At 41.4% G+C, this 18,139-nt stretch overlaps 1 protein-coding gene and 1 long non-coding RNA gene across 3 annotated transcripts in view; both read right to left on the bottom strand.

The window, feature by feature from the left end:
- The window catches only part of tle2b (TLE family member 2, transcriptional corepressor b), a 99,179-nt gene extending 86,925 nt beyond the window's left edge, over nucleotides 1-12,254 (bottom strand). Inside the window, exon 1 of one of the 2 annotated variants that reach the window (XM_034675507.1) lies at nucleotides 11,361-12,254. In XM_034675507.1, coding sequence (XP_034531398.1) covers nucleotides 11,361-11,384 — 24 coding nt within the window. In that variant the 5' untranslated portion in view covers nucleotides 11,385-12,254. The remainder of the gene's footprint in view (nucleotides 1-11,360) is intronic. The other variant, XM_034675517.1, reaches the window with a different exon arrangement.
- Nucleotides 12,255-12,603: 349 nt separating this feature from the next.
- On the bottom strand, nucleotides 12,604-17,802 carry LOC117806570. Its single transcript, XR_004629693.1, has 3 exons — nucleotides 17,662-17,802; nucleotides 15,673-15,765; nucleotides 12,604-12,952 (listed from the first exon to the last, which is right to left on the bottom strand). It is a non-coding gene; the product is annotated as an uncharacterized LOC117806570 (long non-coding RNA).
- Between the last annotated feature and the right edge of the window lie 337 nt (nucleotides 17,803-18,139).

The raw sequence follows: 18,139 nt of genomic DNA on the forward strand, positions 1-18,139 counted from the left end.
GTCTGCCAACAGATCCCTGCTGACCTTGATTCACACCACACACACTCAGCGGGAGGAAGAGGAGGAGGGAGGGGTGGATAGTGATCTGGCACATGCAGACACCCAAGCACACACCAAAAGAGCCATGAGCGTATTGCAAAAACACACAAACAAACAAACAAACAAACACACACTGCTGCGCATACACGAGCACACAGAGAACACACAAACAGAGAGAGGGAGGGAGAGTAGAGATGGGGGGGAGAGGGGGGGGGGGGGGGCTTGACGAGGGCAGAAAAGAGGTGGAAGGGAGATAGATAGTCGTCTGTCAGACAGAAGGATGGATGGACCGAGGGATGGAGGAAGTGATAGACTACTCTGACATCCTTACAGAGGAATGAAAGAACGAGTAGAGAGACAGATGATGAAAGAGCAGCGTGGCTGCTGACTGAGAGAGATAGCCAGCCATTCATCCGTCTGACACCGAGGGGATGGGGAGAAGACGTAGAGAGAGAGAGAAAGAGGGAGAGAAAGAGGGAGAGAGAGATGGAGAGAGAGATGGAGAGAGAGATGGAGAGAGAGAGAGAGAGAGAGAGTCTCTAGCTGTAGTCAACACAGCCTGGTCGCTCCACACTGTGCACCGTCCATCGCTCTGTGCTAATACTGCTCCCACCATCTGCTGCCGTGAACACATGCACACACAGACACATGCGGACACACACGCACGCTAACACAGTGCTGCTGGCCAGTTACATCAGCAGCACTAAGTCATATAACAAAGCCCATAGTCACAGATCAGGATTATACAAGAGATCTGCGCGTGGCAGCCCTCGGTGTCAACATGGCGACCTCTGCACTGGGCTGATGAGAGAGATTTGAATTTCTTTCATCTGATGGACTGAAACTCAAGACTGTCTTTCTTTGATTAGCAAGATACACCTCCCTGAATGAGTTTCAGGGAACCTGGAGCAACAAAACTTCTTATGAGCGAGAAAGAAATGATAAAGTACAAAAGGAGAGACACACACACGCACACAAAGTTTGAAGGTCTCCAGGCAAAAAGAGAAATACTCTCTGTCTGTTTAAAGTAAAGGGGAGGCTCTTATTTTTGCACATGCACACTTATAGCTATAGGTAACTAAAGGGGAGGGGATAAATGTCCATTTTTCTTCAGCGTTGACAATGAGGGATGCGTCATTATGTCAAGCCGTATGAACGCCAGGCCAAACATTTACTGTTTGAGTGTGTGTATGTTTTCGGTCTCTCCTGTATCGTGACAGATGGCAGCTCAGACTGTTAGGGGTCCAATAGCGTATCACAAAGGGCCAAAAAAACAGCCTACCGCCTGTGTTTTCATGGGTGCATGTGTATAAGTGTGTGTCTGTGTGTCTGTGAGTGTAAGCACCATAGCAGCCAGCAGAGGGGATCCTGAAACCCTAAACTGATCCGGTTAATCTAGGAGGTGGAGGTTGAGAAGGGGGGTGAGATGGGATGGGTTCGGAGGGGAGGGAGGGGTCACTTGTGCACAAACACACACACACACACCATGGACACCATGTGGGACAGAAGTCAATCACAATTTGGTCGAGCCGGCACGAGCCAGAAGAGAATTAGGAGGGATTATCTATAGTGGTGGTGGTGGTGAGTGGGTGGGGGGTTGGAGAGGAGTGGCGGTTAAAGCTCATCGTGCTGTATCACATAACAGGATGGAGGTGGGACACACTGGTTGTAATCATCACCTGTCAGTCTGTCTGGTACAGACTTTGCCTTTGTTTTTCAGTGAAAAAGTTTGAAGTCCTCCGTGTCCTGCTTTAATTTAGCCTTCGTATCCCATATTTCTCATGTTACCTCATCCCCTCCTTGCCCCAATTAGCATCCCCAAAAGACTTTACAACCATCTTGCTGTTTGATTTCTTCCTGTGACTTATATTTAGTTTTTTTTTCTTTTCAACACCCAGTCAGAATATTAGGTCAGTCTGGTCCCATCTGTCTCTCTGTCAGCCTGTCTCCCTGTCTGTCTGAACATCACAGTAATGTTTTCTATTAGAGCAGCTGCCTATTTTCCACCACTGGCAAGAGCTGCATGAATGAGACATTAAGTGTGAAACAGATGCAGGTCTGGGTCTCCATCCACGGTAATGTGTGTTACTTTTACCCAGGATACAACAACCTAAATACTGAGGCTTTTGAAAATGCTGTGAACCACTTTAGATATCCAAAATACAGAGGTTGTATGTCTGTGTGAGGTGCAGAAAATGAGGCTTTTGGAATTAATGACACAAACACCCTCTTAAGAAAACAAACGCCTTGACTTGCAGCAGTTAGCTTGAATAACAAATCACAGGTGCTGCTAACTTGTTTTCTGTTCTAACAGATGTGGTTCAGCAAATACGGGGAGTTATATTATGCTACTTTTGCCTACATGTGTGCAAAGCAAGCTGTTTTTTGAGCCAGTTTCATGTTCAGCTGCATATACAACCCTGCATGTAGTGCCACATTTTGGGGCGGGAGAACCAGTGCCTGATTTTGGGCTCTGTTCACATCATTGCACAACGAAGAGGGGGCCAGGAAAACTGTTCAAACATAAAAACTTCTAGCCAGCAGCAGCAACAGTATACATTAAAACTTGAGATATAAGACGCAGTTTATTACCTTTTTATCATCTAAAAAGTGAGCTGCGCCCTATACACCTGTGTGTATAATATACCAGGCTACAATGAAGAGAGAGGTGTTTTACTGTGTTAACTTATTCTAACAAAAAAAGCAGCAACTGCTTCTTTGCAAATTGCATACTGGATACATAGTAGTAATAGTCCACTTTACATGAATGGTTCTGTAATGTGCATTTTAGTATTTGTTTGAATAGACAGGGATGCACAAGTTGTGAAACTGCACATCTGTATGGAGGTTGTTTCCTTTCTTAAGTTCTATGGAAGAATAAAAATGTGGCATTTCAGACGTAGCCGTGATTCAGACTACTTTGGAAAGAGCTGTTTCGGTCTGTCTGCTTGTCTTCTCTGTCTCTCTCTTAAGCCTTTGGCATACTTTCTACCAACACATGAGCTTTCACACGGTATAAGCAGGCATGCCTATGCATGGACGCATTCATTTGAACAAAGCGCCTACAAACAAAACATTTTCTCTTTCTTGTGCCCTCTCTGTCTCTCACTACTTTGTTTCATTCCTCCCTCCTTTTTTCCTCTCCTTTCATTCTTTACCTCTCCTCCTTTGCCCCTTTGTTCTTCCTTTCGCCCAAGTGTCTCTGAGACAAGCAGAGACACATTCAGATAGCACATGAAATAATAATTGGCTGGTGAAATATTTAGGAAAAAGCACATGAGTAGATGAGAAATACAGAGTGTGGCAGATGAGTGTTAGAGCCCCCCCTGTGTACACGTCTGTGTGTGTTTGTGTCTGCTGAAGTGAGCAGCAGAGAACATAAGCAACAGCTCATTGGTTTGGACTGAGTGAGGACAGCAGACTGAAGAAGAGCCGCAGGGAAGAGAGGGAATATAACTTACATTTCAGCCATCTTTTTATGAAGCCCCCACATTTTTCTTTCACTTGATGGCAGTTTCTTTCTAGAGACAGACAACTTGAATGCTTTGATAACTTCAGAGAGACTCACTGCTAGCATCCAAACAAAAAAGCTTTGTTAGTGGCCCTCATGTTGTGCCGAACAAACCAGTAGGCTAAAAGTCAAACAGCCAGTCAGTCTAGTCAGTCCTTCAGAGAGAAAGTCGGTTAATGCTGCAGCTCACCCGTCAGTTACTAAGCCAGCGGTGGATTACAAATCAGGCAAAGATTGGCAGCCAAAAGAGACTCTGGACTTCATCCAAGCCTCTCTCTGATCATTTCATTTAATGACAAAGAAAACAGAACTCAGGATTTGAGGATAGGAAATGGCCCGTGTTTTTAATCAGGGTGCAGACTTAATCTGTGAGGCTGAAGATGAAGTTCTCGGTTGCTTTTACGACTTTTTGCTTGTTCTGCTGGCCATCTTGCTGCAGCTGTATTGTTGTTGCTTGACTTCTTGCCATTTAACAGAGGTTGCCTCTGAAATGCAGGATGAAATTAAATGTAAACAAGATGAGGACAAAGAAAAGGAGGGGAGAATGTCATCCGTGGGAGGTGACAGAAATCTGCTGTGCTGTTTATCCTACCTGGCTTTCGTTACAGCCACAAATGTTGGGGAAAAGACAAACAGCCTGACACCGCTAGATGCCAAAAAAGGAAAGGTTCAGTGTGCAGAAAGTACACAGCACAAAGTTGCATACCCAAAATTTCGATACTTACATTAGCAAGCACTCACACAATGCAACATGCACTGAATGCATGTCTCCAATGCTTTTAATGTTTTAATGTAAAGCACATTGAGTTGCCCTCGTGTATGAAATGCGCTATACAAATAAAGCTGCCTTGCCTTGCCTAATAATTAACTACAGATGCAATCTCGTGTACATTACATACACCAACACATGAAACCCAACTTAGAAAAACCACACAAACACACTTGATGTTGCTCTGCCCCCATAAATGCAGCATATGTGTTTCCTGTGGCCACATATTTGGCACAAGTTTGTTTACTTGGCTGTAAAATTAAAGTGTTACCCTGTTCATGGCCAGAGAAGAGGAAGCCCTCCCAATGCACACTCTAAGGCACACAGACATGGTTATACATCCTGGTTTAAACTAATTTCCAACACTCAGATTGCACCACACACACACTGGCGCACTTTTCTTCTCATGCCTTACTCTCTTTTTTCTTTCTAAAGCCATACACCATTCTAATAATCAACAGATGAGTTACTATGATGAGATGTATATTGGAGCAGGAAGTAACAAAATAATGCTCTTTTGTCATCTTTATTTACAGATTATGCATACAAATGTAGAATCTGTTGATTCTAGACTGGATTTTGGTGCTGGAAATGTTCTGGTCTCTGTCTGTAGTGTACTTGTAGTCTGATTAACTAATCGCACATCAGCAGGCTTTGGCTGCATGTAGGAAATAAGTCCATGTGGAGAGCAAAGCAGAATGCAATGGCTATAATGCAATGTCAGAAGCCGCTTGTGGTCATGTGATGATGATTTGGCTTTCTATTCAATTCCATTCAATTCAATTCAATTCAATTTGCTTTATTGGCATGAACAAAGACATGTTGTTGCCAAAGCACATACGATTTATACACATATATCATATCTATAAATCTCTATGAACAAAAATCTTTAATTAGTGCAGGTACTCTGGTGTCGAGGTATATTTCACATTTTGAGTTGACATGCAAACAAGAAATTTGTGCATTTAGTCGACTGAATGATTAAACATTGTGACCCTTACTAGTGAGCTCTATTGAGTATTATTTAATTTAACAAATTATTAATATTTTTATCAATGTAGGTTTGAAATGCTGGTCAAATGTTGTGTTTAAGCTGTAGTGCAGCCACCCACCACTTGCCGTGACTCAGGTTAAAGGCAAGTAGCATAATGCTACAAAGCTCAACTACACGGATGTAAACGAGCACAGATGACAGATGGTATCTCGTAGCACGCTCTGGTTTGGCAGTATTCTGTTCTAGAAAATTGAGATAAAGTTGTATGTAGGTTGTTTTTGGTTAAACTGGCATATAACTACTCAACCTGAGCAATGTGTAACCAGCACATACCTTTGGACCTTTATGGAGGACTGTGCTCATTGTTAACTGTTTTTGTTGTGTTTTCTTACCTTTAGCTTAGTTGGTTAGTCGGAATCTAGACAACTAGAAAGTTAGACGCTTCAGGAACATCCCCATTGTAAACAATGACAACACATGGAAAAGGAAGTCATTGCTGGAAATGTGTTATCCATAACTGGCTAGACTGGAAGCTCTGTGGAACCAAGTGGCAACCTCTGATCTCAAAATATGAAGCCCATGCAGAAGTGTTATAAACTGCAATTCATCTAGAATCCGCTTGAGGCTGGCTGCAGAAACACCAGAAAGCACATAGACATGAATGGGAAAAAGACGATCTTTGCAGCATTAATAAACATGTTTACAGCCTGGTTCAAGAAACGGCTTGGCTCTACGTAGCTAATTTCTCTATCAGCACACACTGTACGGGGGTGATTTTTTTTTCTAACGCGACGGTTCAAAAGATATTAAGATTACAAATTTTTGCCCAAATAAAGACATGACTGACTTGACTCCCATACGGGAACACATAGCTGTTGGCTAGGAGGCTTAAACTCCGCCCCTTTACGTCACAATAAAGGCCGTCGATTGGCTTCAAAACAGCGCTCATGGACAGATGGGTGACGTCACGGATACTACGTCCATTATTTATACAGTCTATGTGTGAAACTGACCATTACAATACAATAGAATATTGTTTTCAGAAGGGGATTAGGGATTTGCTCATGCTTGATGTAATAATAATGTTAAAAACAGATTGGATTACTGATGTATAATATCACTTTGTGAAATATTTCTTTTGCAATTTAGGAACAGAATATTAAGTCTTAAACAAAGAAAACTTGAGGCTCTCTTTATCATTGAATAAACAGTCTTGTCTGCCAACTCTGGACTGCAGCTACAACAGCAGCACCTTGTCTGGGCATCATTTTTGGTTTACATGAATAAACATCCAGAGAGACAGCTTTAAATATTGGATTTTTAGGTAAAAGTGTGTTAGTAGTACCTGCATCAATTTATATTCAAAGTTGATGGTTAGGTTGAATGTGTGTGAGAGTGTGAGTCTTAAATCTGATCAGTCCTGTTTGCAGGTCAGATGTTAGCGATATCTTTCTTTACCATGAAAATTCAGAGTAAATCAGTTTTCTATCTTTGGCTGCCAATCAAGAGCCTAAACATTAACGGCAACAGTCAAGGACGAACTGCAAGATTATTGTTATTGTTGCTGGCACACACACAAGCATATTAACAGGAAAGAAAGGACATACACAAACACTGACACAGTGCACACACACATAAAAACACACACTAGAATATATATATATATACACACAACAACATGTAACACTTTCAAGCCAATACACACATGAACCTCTCACAGGAGAGGCACACAACATTATAAACACACCTTTACACATATCTAACCAAACAAGCACAGCAACACACCATAAACAGAGAGCGGTATACACTCAGAAAGCATTAAAGAGTCAGGGCTACATGAAAGGAAATCACACACTCTAAAAACACACATACACACACAAACACACACACATTTACACAGTTCTGATAACGCTTGCCACAAAAATCCAGTGGAACCAATTACAGCTCGCTCGCTTGGCAAATCAGCCCTGGGTTTTAACCTTTTCCTGCCGGAGAGCGAGGAGAACAAAGTCTCCTGCACTGATATAAGAAAAAAATACCACTGCTCGGGCTGTGGATGTATATTTCCTCTTCCTTACCGTTTCCAAAGGGATACAACAGGTTGAGAGGAGATATTTTTAAAGCAGCTCTGTCCTCCCTGGCCGTGTGTCACTGACAGGAAGTGGACCATGATGTTTGATGGACGGGAAACAACAATCATACTGAGTAAACAGTGTTAAAGTCTGTTTACTGAGGAGTCACTTAAAGCCACACTAGTGTTGACAGCCATTGTTATGATGTTTCACATATTTCTGAGTCATTTCTAACAGTGTGGAGAAGTGTGCGGCTTCAGTGTTGAGATGCCACACAGTGTGCAAAATGTTTTTTGACAAAAATAAATAAATGTTGAAGTCAAAGTCAATTTACAAGCTGTAATACAGTGTGACTGTGGTGAGGGATGCAGGACTTACATCATAATCCAAGTTTACGCAGTGAGTTATAAGTCAAAGTTCAAGAACCCTTAAGAGGGTTTCTAAGGGACTGGCCTCAGATAACTGTGCACAACTGTGGACTTTCTGGTATTACCTCTCACATTTTCCTTCTGGGACAATTAATCTCTATTGAAAAACAATTGTTAAGTGAATGCACATGCTGGAGTGGGACTACAAACAAGTGTGCAGTTGTTTATTTAGATGATGCGAAACTCTATAAGAAAACTCTATAAGAAATGTACTATGAATATATTATCTTGCCAACCATTTTTCTACAATGAGTAATTTATTTTTTACATTTTACGCAGATTTTCCTCATTTAAAGTAGACGGTCATCTTTATTATAATATAAGAGTTAGTGGGATATAACCAAGCGGCAACCCCCGGTCTAAAAATATGAGTCCTATGCGGAAGTGCTAAAAACTGCAGTTCATCGAGGATCCGCTTGAGGCTGGCTCTGGAAGTACCGGAAGTCACATACACATGAATGGGAAAAAGACGATCTGTACAGCAGAAATAAACATGTTAACAGCCTGGTACAAAAGATGAGTGTAGTCCGGATGGCTCATTTCTCGAGCGGCTCACACTGTGAGGGGGTTGATTTTTTTACTAACGCAGCAATTTTGAAGATATTGAGATTACGAGTCATCCAATGAGAGGCAAAACTGACTGCGGGAACACTGTAGCTGTTGGCTAGGAGGCTCAAACTCAGAAATATGGCTGCCACCAACAATTGGCCTCAAAACAGCTTTTCAGAAACAGATGGGTGACGTCACGGATACTACGTCCATATTTTATATGGACACTGCAACCCATCTTCTCCCATCATAAGATATGAAGCCAAAATATTGCTTCCATGGTTGTGGACATATTGTGCTGATGCCAAGGCATGTGTAGAGCACACATTTAACAATCCAATGAAATGTCAAATATCCCTCAGGTCGGTACAGTGCACAGCAGAACAGGTTCTTGCGTTAATCAGATGTTGACACTTATTGCTGTGGACCCTGAAGCAGAAGCAGAGGCCGCATTTGTCCGAAGTGTTGTCAATCCAACATTTCATTAACATCAATCAACTTATCAAAACCAAGAATCTCCAAAATAACAGATATAATGATGGAAAGGTGTATTTTAATTTTAAAGTTAGACACACGTCTGTTGAAATGGCGGAGGCCGACCTGAAGACCCATACTGCAGCCAGTTGCAAGGGAAGCTCTGTCTTCACCCAGGAAAGCTGTTGTTCTGTCATTTACTCTATATAGTTCATTGAGATAAACTCCATGCTTGGTTCAATGAACAATCTGTAAACCATCCATGATTTTTCATTTCCAGTTTTATGTCAAGGATGAGTTATTATGATGTGGTAATGCAGTTGCGAGTATGCATCTTAAAGAGATACAGCACACTTAAACATGTTTGCTTACACTAAATGATTTGTCTGTTGATGTTGATTTGGCATATCCTCCTAAAATGATACAATTCTGTATGGCACATCTTGTTCCGGTCAAATCTTTTGTTGAGAATCTTCCTCCAACTTTGTAAGCCAACTGCTGACGGGATATCAACCATATTTCTTATATATCATATAAATCAAATATCTTGAGTATAAGAAACTTCCTAATCATGTCTTCAAGCAACTGTTCCCTCACATGATGATTTATGAAATATCTGATCCTTGAAAGCACCAGCAAGGAGAGTTTTGACAGGAGTTACATTCTCTCAGTGGGAAAGCACATGGGCTGATAAAAAGAAACTGGATGGACTACATATTTTACAAGTAACCCAGTTATGAACTACTGACGACTAACACACACTCGTGTTTCTAAATGTACGTAGATACAGCATCAAACCACTAACACACATGCATGCGCTCACACAACTGTTCTTGCACCCTCACACCTCTCAGCAGATCATATTTCATAGCAACACCAGAAATAAAGTTTCACTAAAGGATAGGGGAAAGAAGAAAAGAGAGAGATAGAAGGGGAGAGATAGAAGCTATCGATCGGTTGGAGTTGGCTCAATCTGGGATTGAACTTTATCAAAAACGCAGAGCTTCGCAGCAGGAAGCTCTCTGATTCGCCTCTAAAGGAGAGAACAGAGGAATTTTCACACTCTATTCTTCTTTTGCATCTCTCATTCATTTTCATTTCTCTCTCCACCCCCGGCCGTGCCTTTTAAAAGAATTCTTTTTCTCTCTTTTTTTCCTTTCTTGGCTCTTACATCTTTCACTTTCTCTCCTTTGTTTTTCACTTCTCTCTTGTTTCTCTCTACCATCTCTTCCAGCGGCTGGCTTATTAGCATTCTCTCTGTACATATAATTGATTCCTCATGCCTTCCTCTTGTGAAAATGTCATTCATAATTCTGTGTGATAGCTAGCTGGCTGGCTTGCTGGCTGGATGACTGAGTTGCTGGCTGGCTGGCTGGCTGGCTGGCTGGCTGACTGGCTGGCTGCGAGGCAAAGTGGCCACTGACCCATTTGTAGCAGATACAAAGAGACTGACAACCAAATCTGATTATAGCAACCGAACCGGGGCCCTTGTGAAACGAATGGCCTAAGCCAGACTGAGCCTAAGCTGTCATTCATCCTTCTGGGCCTTTTTTTTGACTCTATGTATTTAACCTTTATTTCAGCCAGGCAGGTAAATTAACAGCAAATTCTAACTGCTGCTGAAGGCTGAAACTCAAGGAGGGAAAGGGACTTTAAGGAGGATTTAGAGGGGATGTACTTTGGGTGCACTCATGACCTTTTTTAGCTTTAATGGAAACGAATTAAGTGGAATTAAACTATCAATTAAACAGCCTGCGTGTGTGTTAGTGTGTGTGCAAGCATTTGCTTGGCAACTAAACTGAGAAAATGGACAGCTGACAGTTGTGCTGACCGTTTTGCACGTATGCATGCACACACACACATTTAAACAGATAAACACACACACTTCCATGCACACACTCACACACACTGTCACATAAGCACACACCTAGAGACGACTAATGGGCACACACAAGTGGAGAGGTGCAGATTCAGTTAAATGCCACCTACAGAGCGGACCATCAACAAGATCTCAAAGGCACCTGGCTGCAGCTGACAGAGTGTGTGTGTGTGTGTGTGTGTGTGTGTGTGTGTGTGTGTGTGTGTGTGTGTGTGTGTGTGTGTGTGTGTGTGTGTGTGTGTACATAACAGGGAATATCTTAGTCCAAACATTCCCCCCTCCCCTCATGTCTCACTGCTCATGTTACAGTACAGTTCCTATAACTAAACGAGAGCGAGGGGCAGCAGAGATAGGCTTGGGAAAGATGGACAGAGGGAAGGAAAGATGAGACAAGAGAAGACTTCAGGTGAAAAATAAGAGACATGGGGAAAGAAGAGCGGAGGAAAAGGAGGAAAGACACAAGCCAGGACAGGCAGAGGCAGGGAGCTAAAAGAGGACAGAGGGAGAATGAGGTGACAAGGTGAAACAGAGACATAAAAAGTGATAGAGGGAAAAGAGAAACACACGGAAAAAGACAGAGAGACAGACAGAAAAAGAGTCACAGAGGGAGGAGAAGAGGAGAATGAGACATGAGGAGGTACTTACCGGATGCCTTCCCTGAGGGTACATGATCCCAGGAGAGGAGAGGCTGCCAGTCCGTTTGATGGCCAGGTTAGTCCCCTGGCCCTCCACTCCTCTGCCCTCCACTGGTTACACACCCACTCACACAAACACACACTCTCTCACACACTCAGAAAGTCCTTTCCCTGCTCACACAGCTCTGTTTACTCCTCACAGTCTTCTCCTTCTCTTCCTCACTCTCTCCCTTCTAGTGAGAATTCCTGTTGACACACAACTGAAGAGCGCTCAATCCGACGCCTTGTTTATCCAACAGTGTCATGATAAAAACTGAGCTCCAGACTTTGCCTCCTTCCCCCCCCCTCCTCCTTCTTCTCCTCTAAAGTCTCAGTTTCTCCTCCTCTCTTCCAATCTCTCTGTCTCCTTGTCTTCTTCTCGGTGTCTCTCTCCTTTTCCTCAATCTGTGTTCAGTCAAGGTCCACACGTAGTGACATGACACAGAGAATTTCATCCAAGCAGGATCCCCTCTTCTTCTTCTTCTTCTCCTCCTCCTCCTCCTCCTTCTTCTTGTGCCCCTTCACCCAGCCGTCCAATGGCGAAACACACAAATGTAAACACACACTCAGCTCGGTCCAAATAGTCTTCCACTCTGCTTTTTCCTCCTCTTCACCCTCTCTCTGACACGCTGAAGCCTTGACTGCAGCCGCAGAAAAGAAGAAGGATATGAAGGAGGAGAAGATGAAGAAGAAGAAGAAGGAGGGAGGGATGGGAGATGGGAGAGAGAGAGACAGAGAGAGAGAGAGCTTTGTTTTTAATCTAAATGTGGAAAAAAACACGAGAAGAAAGCAGGAAAGAACAGCAGGTCAGTGGAGGATCCAGCGGGCTTTTCAGCAGCAAGCCCTAGACTGTAATATATTGTGCCTGTTGGCTTCAACACAAACACGACAGGCTGCTAAAGCTCCTCTTAAGGTGGAACTGAGCAGATAGAGACACCAAGCAACACAGATAGAGGCGGAGGGATGAGGGAGAGAGAGGCAAAGAGAGAGAGATGGATCTCTTTTCAGTTGTGGTCAGACAGACAAAGCAATCAGTCATGCACAAAGACTTAGGCTCAAAGTGATATGAATCGAGATTCATGCACACAAACGCTCCGGCACTCATACACAAATTTATGACAGCTCTGTGGACACACTGACTCAACACACACACACACACACACACACACACACACACACATACACACAGCTGCAGATACAGACGTAACAGCTACTCAGAGTGATAAGTTTATTACACAGTTTACACATTGCGTTGAAATGCATCTCAGATTTTTGGAGGGCTATCTGATCTTGCTTAATGGCATATAAATCCAGGTGTAAACACACTTTAGATCCACTGACGAATGCCATTTATCTGCCTCTTTGAAACCACCTCTGGATGTGGTATGACACGCACTGCATCCAGATGTTTGTCAAGTGTGAAAGCATCATCACATCAGACCACATAATCAACTCTTAAGTCCTGCTGAGCTGAGAAACTTCATCCAAAGAGGAATGGAAAAGTATGTTTATGCTGAGTTCAGTTTGATGGGTAGGTCTATACATACTGTATGACTCACCGGGCTGCAACACATTCAAAAAAAATCTGGTTACAAGTCAAGCTATGCATTGATGGACAGTCTTTTAATCAGGAAGTGATTCATTATATCTTTTAATTTGCAGCAACTGTGATTCATTTTTTATTATTAAGAGAAAAAACTAGGCCAGCTCCTTCAATAGACATTCCACCAATAAATACAGTAAATTGGAAGTCTCACATTGTGCAGTGATATCTGAAATACCACAACAGCACCCACTCACCACCAAATATGTCATCATGATCAGTGAGACAGGTATCTTGAGGATTACTGCTCTAACACCCCACAAATATCCCAGCGACAGCAGGTTATAAATGTCCACCTGCCTACTTTTGACTGCTGGCTCTGGTGCACATGTTATTTACAGAACTGCCCAGAATGGACCTATAAGACCTGGTATTTAAAGCCTTTCTATGTACAGCACAACAGACTGGCCCAGCCGTCTTCTGGCGCTGTATATAATGAGTTTATCCAGGGTAGCTCTGCCTTTGAACTTGATCAAACAGCCATTAATCCGACACTGTAAAAATCGGACACAGTCGCTCTTGGCATCCGTGAAGGGTTTCCAGTAAGACAGAAACAGCATTTGATAACAAGAGGGTGAGCCAGAGGGCAGTCCCAAAGCCTCAATTAAGGTCACAAAGAGACATCCTATTATCCAATGCAGTCTAATAACAGACACTATGGATCCTTTTTGGGGGACTCCAATTTTGGCTTAAGTTAACCTGTTGAAAGTCAGTAAAGTTTGTTCTAACTCTACCCTGTGACTATAACATTAGTGTCTTTCCTGATATCTGACCTGATGGTTAAACCTTATTTGTGTAAAAATATATCTGGATAAAAGGGGTAAAGGATGCAGATAAGAAAATAAATATGTGTGACAGCTCTTGGACCTGTCGAGGAAACGTCATGTAAATTATTAGCTCCACTTAAAGGTCCTGTGAGGAACTATTGCTTTTGTGACGATTTCAGCGCCCCTGTCGACAAAGCAGTACCTCCTTTCCCTTTGCCAGTTTTAAACTGTACATGTGTAAGAATTTATCTTTAAAGAAAAAAGGAAATCAAGCTGTCTTTTAACAGGGAAATGTGTCATTTATGAAGAGAATTTGCGAGTTAAACATAGAAAACAGCTCTTTCAGTAGCATGCAATTGATCATTTTCTTTTATACCTACTCCGGCATCAGTATTCAATTCAGTCTGTTTCATAAACAGTTGAAAAACCCCTCACAGGAGCTTAAATTGTTCTGAATCTAAATAATACATAATTAGCTTGTCTTTTTCTAGCTATGTCCAATGTTTATCTGTTGTTGTTGTTGTTGTTGTTGTTGTTGTTGTTGCTGTTGTTGATAGTGTCTGAGAGAGAAATCCTCTGTATGACTGGTGCATACTGCAGTTTTTGACAATAAAGAAGACTTTGACTTTGTATTCTTCGAATGTAAATGCAAACCTGTTTGAAATTACATCACTGTTTGATTTGAAGTAAGATCATTTTACTGCTAGAAAAGTAGTAACTGCGCATTGTCTTTGTAGCTCGGTATGTCTCCTACATGCATCTAATAATAGTAAAACATGTCACAAAGTCTGATCTCTACCATTTGATATTTCAGCTAATCAGTAACTATGTATTGACTTCATCGCCAACCAAAGACAAGAACAGAATGCGCCTCATCATTAGACATGCTTCTTCTTCTGATGCCGTTTCACTTGCTGTTATTTGTGTCCTCTTGTGATTATGTCTTTATAGCAACTGACACCGAGCTGAAGACTTGAAGATGTCTAACACCCACACAACAATCTATCATCTCTGAATTACCGGACCTGCATGTTTTCAGACAGCAGAAAGACATCTTTGAAAAACACACAGAGAACATGCTTAAATAAAGAAAAGCACAAGACGTTCAACTTTGAAACCCCGAGCCTTCATGGCAGCAGCAGTGCTAGTCTGATGAAAAAAGAACAGTTCAGTCTGATGTAAGCATTCCCATAAAACTTTGTTAGTAATTTTCTCATCCCAAAAGAATGAATCTGTTGCATTTTGACACTCTGAACGCTTTCTCTGTGTACTTACTACAAAATCTCTCTTTCCTCTCTCCTGTTCTTCTTTTTCCAGTCTCCTTTTATTCAAAATCTCCCCATCAGACAAACACAACACAACTCACCATATCATTGCCCCCACCACCATTCCCCTGTAGCTCATTTTACTAATCAGCATTAACTAATTGTCTAGAATGGATTATGCAGGTAATAAGTCCCCTGACTACTTACCCTGGGTTTTAAAGAGATAGACAGGCAGACATACAAACAGACACAGAGATTATCACAGTCCATAAGTTCAGTTCAGAGCATACAAATGCATTCAGATGAGAACTTCATAAAACTGTCTAGATCTATAGCATGTATCCAAAGCACGTAGCGGGTGCTGAGCATGTTTGTCAGGTTTCACCTGCACAAACTGTCGATGTGAATGCCAACTAACTCTATCTCTTTAGGAGATAATGTGACAGCTGTCACATTAACGTCTAGGCCATCAATTATGTTTATTTTTGTACCCGCAGCAACAAGGGAAATCTTTCACAACACTGGATGTTCTGTTATTATTGGTTTAAATTTGAAGTGCAGGATGACAAGGACGTCATTTATGAAGTTTAAGGCTAAACTAAGCTAGACTCTTTACAGACATTACTGAAAAGGGTGCAAGCTTCTCACCTGTGCTTCAGTATTACATGAGGACGATAAGGGATACAGGGCAGAGGGGATCCACAGATGAGAGGCAGCCCCTTCAGAGAAATGGTCAGCACCCTAAAGACAGAGAGACACTTTACTCTGTAAGCAAATGTAGAGTAATGACACTGAGATCGCTGCCCCCAAATCCCTCCAGATGATATTAGCTGACTACCACAAGATTTGTGAATAACAGAAAAATGCAAGAGTGAGCATTTCTAGAAGAATAACAGCACTCATTAATGTCAAGTCACATAACATGTAGGTTCAATAAAGAGCCCCTCATAAGAATGACCACAGGCCTATGCTGTATTTAAGCAACATTGAAATAATTGCCTTAAACTGTGGTCTGATAGATTCCAACAAAGTATATTGAAGGATAGTGGCCTACAATGAAACAACCCTTGAAAAATTGTCTGTGTGATTAAATTGTCTGTGTTAACCTACAGTCGCCATTAACTTTTTATATATGCACTACCTGTCAAAAGTTTGGACACACCTTCTCATTCAATGGTTTTTATTTGTTTTTATTATTTTCAACATTGTAGATTAATACTGAAGACATCAAAACTATGAGATAATATGGATTACAACAGTAGTCAAATAGGGCTATCCATTGTGTACTAACCTCTGAACAACACAACTGATGGTCTCAAACACATTAAGAAGGCAAGTCATTCAACTAATGAACTCTTAACAAGGCTCACATGTTAATTAGAAACCATTCCACTAGACCACTTCATGAAGCAGACTGAGAGAATATCAAGAGTGTGCAAAGCTGTCATGAAGGAAAAAGGAGGCTACTTTCCAGAATCTAAAATATAAAACATATTCTGGTTTGTTTAACACTTTTTGGTTCATTAGATAATTCCATATATGTTCTTTCATAGTTTTAATGTCTTCGGTATTAATCTACAGAGTTTCAAATAATTAAAATAAACACAAACCCTTGATTCAAAGATTCAAGATTCAAAGGTTTTTATTGTCAATTTTCACTGTATTGTTTTTAAAGCTCTTAACAGCCTTGCTCCTCCATACATCACTGATCTCCTGTCATTTTATGTTCCAGCCCCATCACTGAGGTCCTCGAATGCTTCCCTTTTAAATGTTCCTCGTGTGTCTCACACAGGTCGGCCAGAGGGCTTTCTGTTTTTATGCTCCTAGGCTGTGGAACTCTTTGCCTCTGGACATGAGAACGGCGAGCTCTCTGGGTGTTTTTAAAAGTAAACTTAAGACTTACCTTTTTAATCTAGCTTTTAATGTGAAGTAATTTATTTTAGCCCTGGACTGCATTATCAGTATCATTATTAATATTATTTTTATTATTATTTTATTATTTTATTATCATTTTTATTATTTTTATCATTATTATCTAAACCATTGTTTTAACATGTATTTATTTATCTTATTTATTTATTGTGTTCACCTGATCTCGTTAACTCTACCTTATTTTTAACTTTTATTTCCACTCTTACTTATTTTATTAATTCTACTGTGTTGATTTTCTTTTCTTTTGAAGTATTTCTTCTTTTTTCATGCCTTCTATAATTTTACCATTGCTGTTGTTTTCTTACTGTCTGTTACTCTGTGAAGCACTTTGGGCTACATGTTTCTATGTATGAAAGGTGCTATATAAATAAAGTTGAGTTGAGAGTTGAGTTGTATATACGAGACATGCAGGAGAAACGAGATGCTGTTTCTCTCTTCCCGCTTTTAAATATCGAAAATTTAAATATAAAATACAATAAAATATAATAAAGTAGTTCTATAAAAATGAGAAGGTGTTTCCAAACGTTTGACTGTTGGTTAATAAACAACGCATTTCCGTGACAAGACTTAACTATACTTTCTATAGCCTACTAACAAAACAAATGTCAGCTGTTAAACGTGTTTGCAGACGAAGGAATAACACCATAACATTGAGTTTGCCCTCAAAACCAGAAAATAAGTGTCTCTGAAGGCGGCTGAACTCACTTTCAGACCAGTTCACTTGAAGGTTGGTAACTACCCGTGCAATGTTCCTTTTTCTTACACCAACAACCATTTCTACAGGCGAGGGGAGAAGTTTAATACATACATGTCTCAATTTAGACTGTAGAAATTGATACCAGCAATTGTTCGGTTCCACCTTAAAAGCTCTTCCTTGTCTGAGAGCTGTCTAAGGGCTCTGATAGGATGAAGGGAGGGCTCGCCTTAACCAATCACTCCACAGGTACCCCACGTTGGGTCCTGATGTCATGGAGCTATCAGGCCTATCGCGTGCCGAGCCTGCCGCTGAATGGGTGTGGGCGGAGGGGAGCTGAGGAGTCTGTGGGGATTGTGGGCATTGAAGTCCCAATTATTCTGCACACATACACACAGACACACGCAGGCACACTAGTTTAAGCACACACACACACACACACACACACACACACACACACACACAGTCGCACGCGCTCGCCTACGCACG

Source organism: Notolabrus celidotus, chromosome 2 (assembly GCF_009762535.1).
Source record: "Notolabrus celidotus isolate fNotCel1 chromosome 2, fNotCel1.pri, whole genome shotgun sequence".
Lineage (NCBI taxonomy): Eukaryota > Metazoa > Chordata > Actinopteri > Labriformes > Labridae > Notolabrus > Notolabrus celidotus.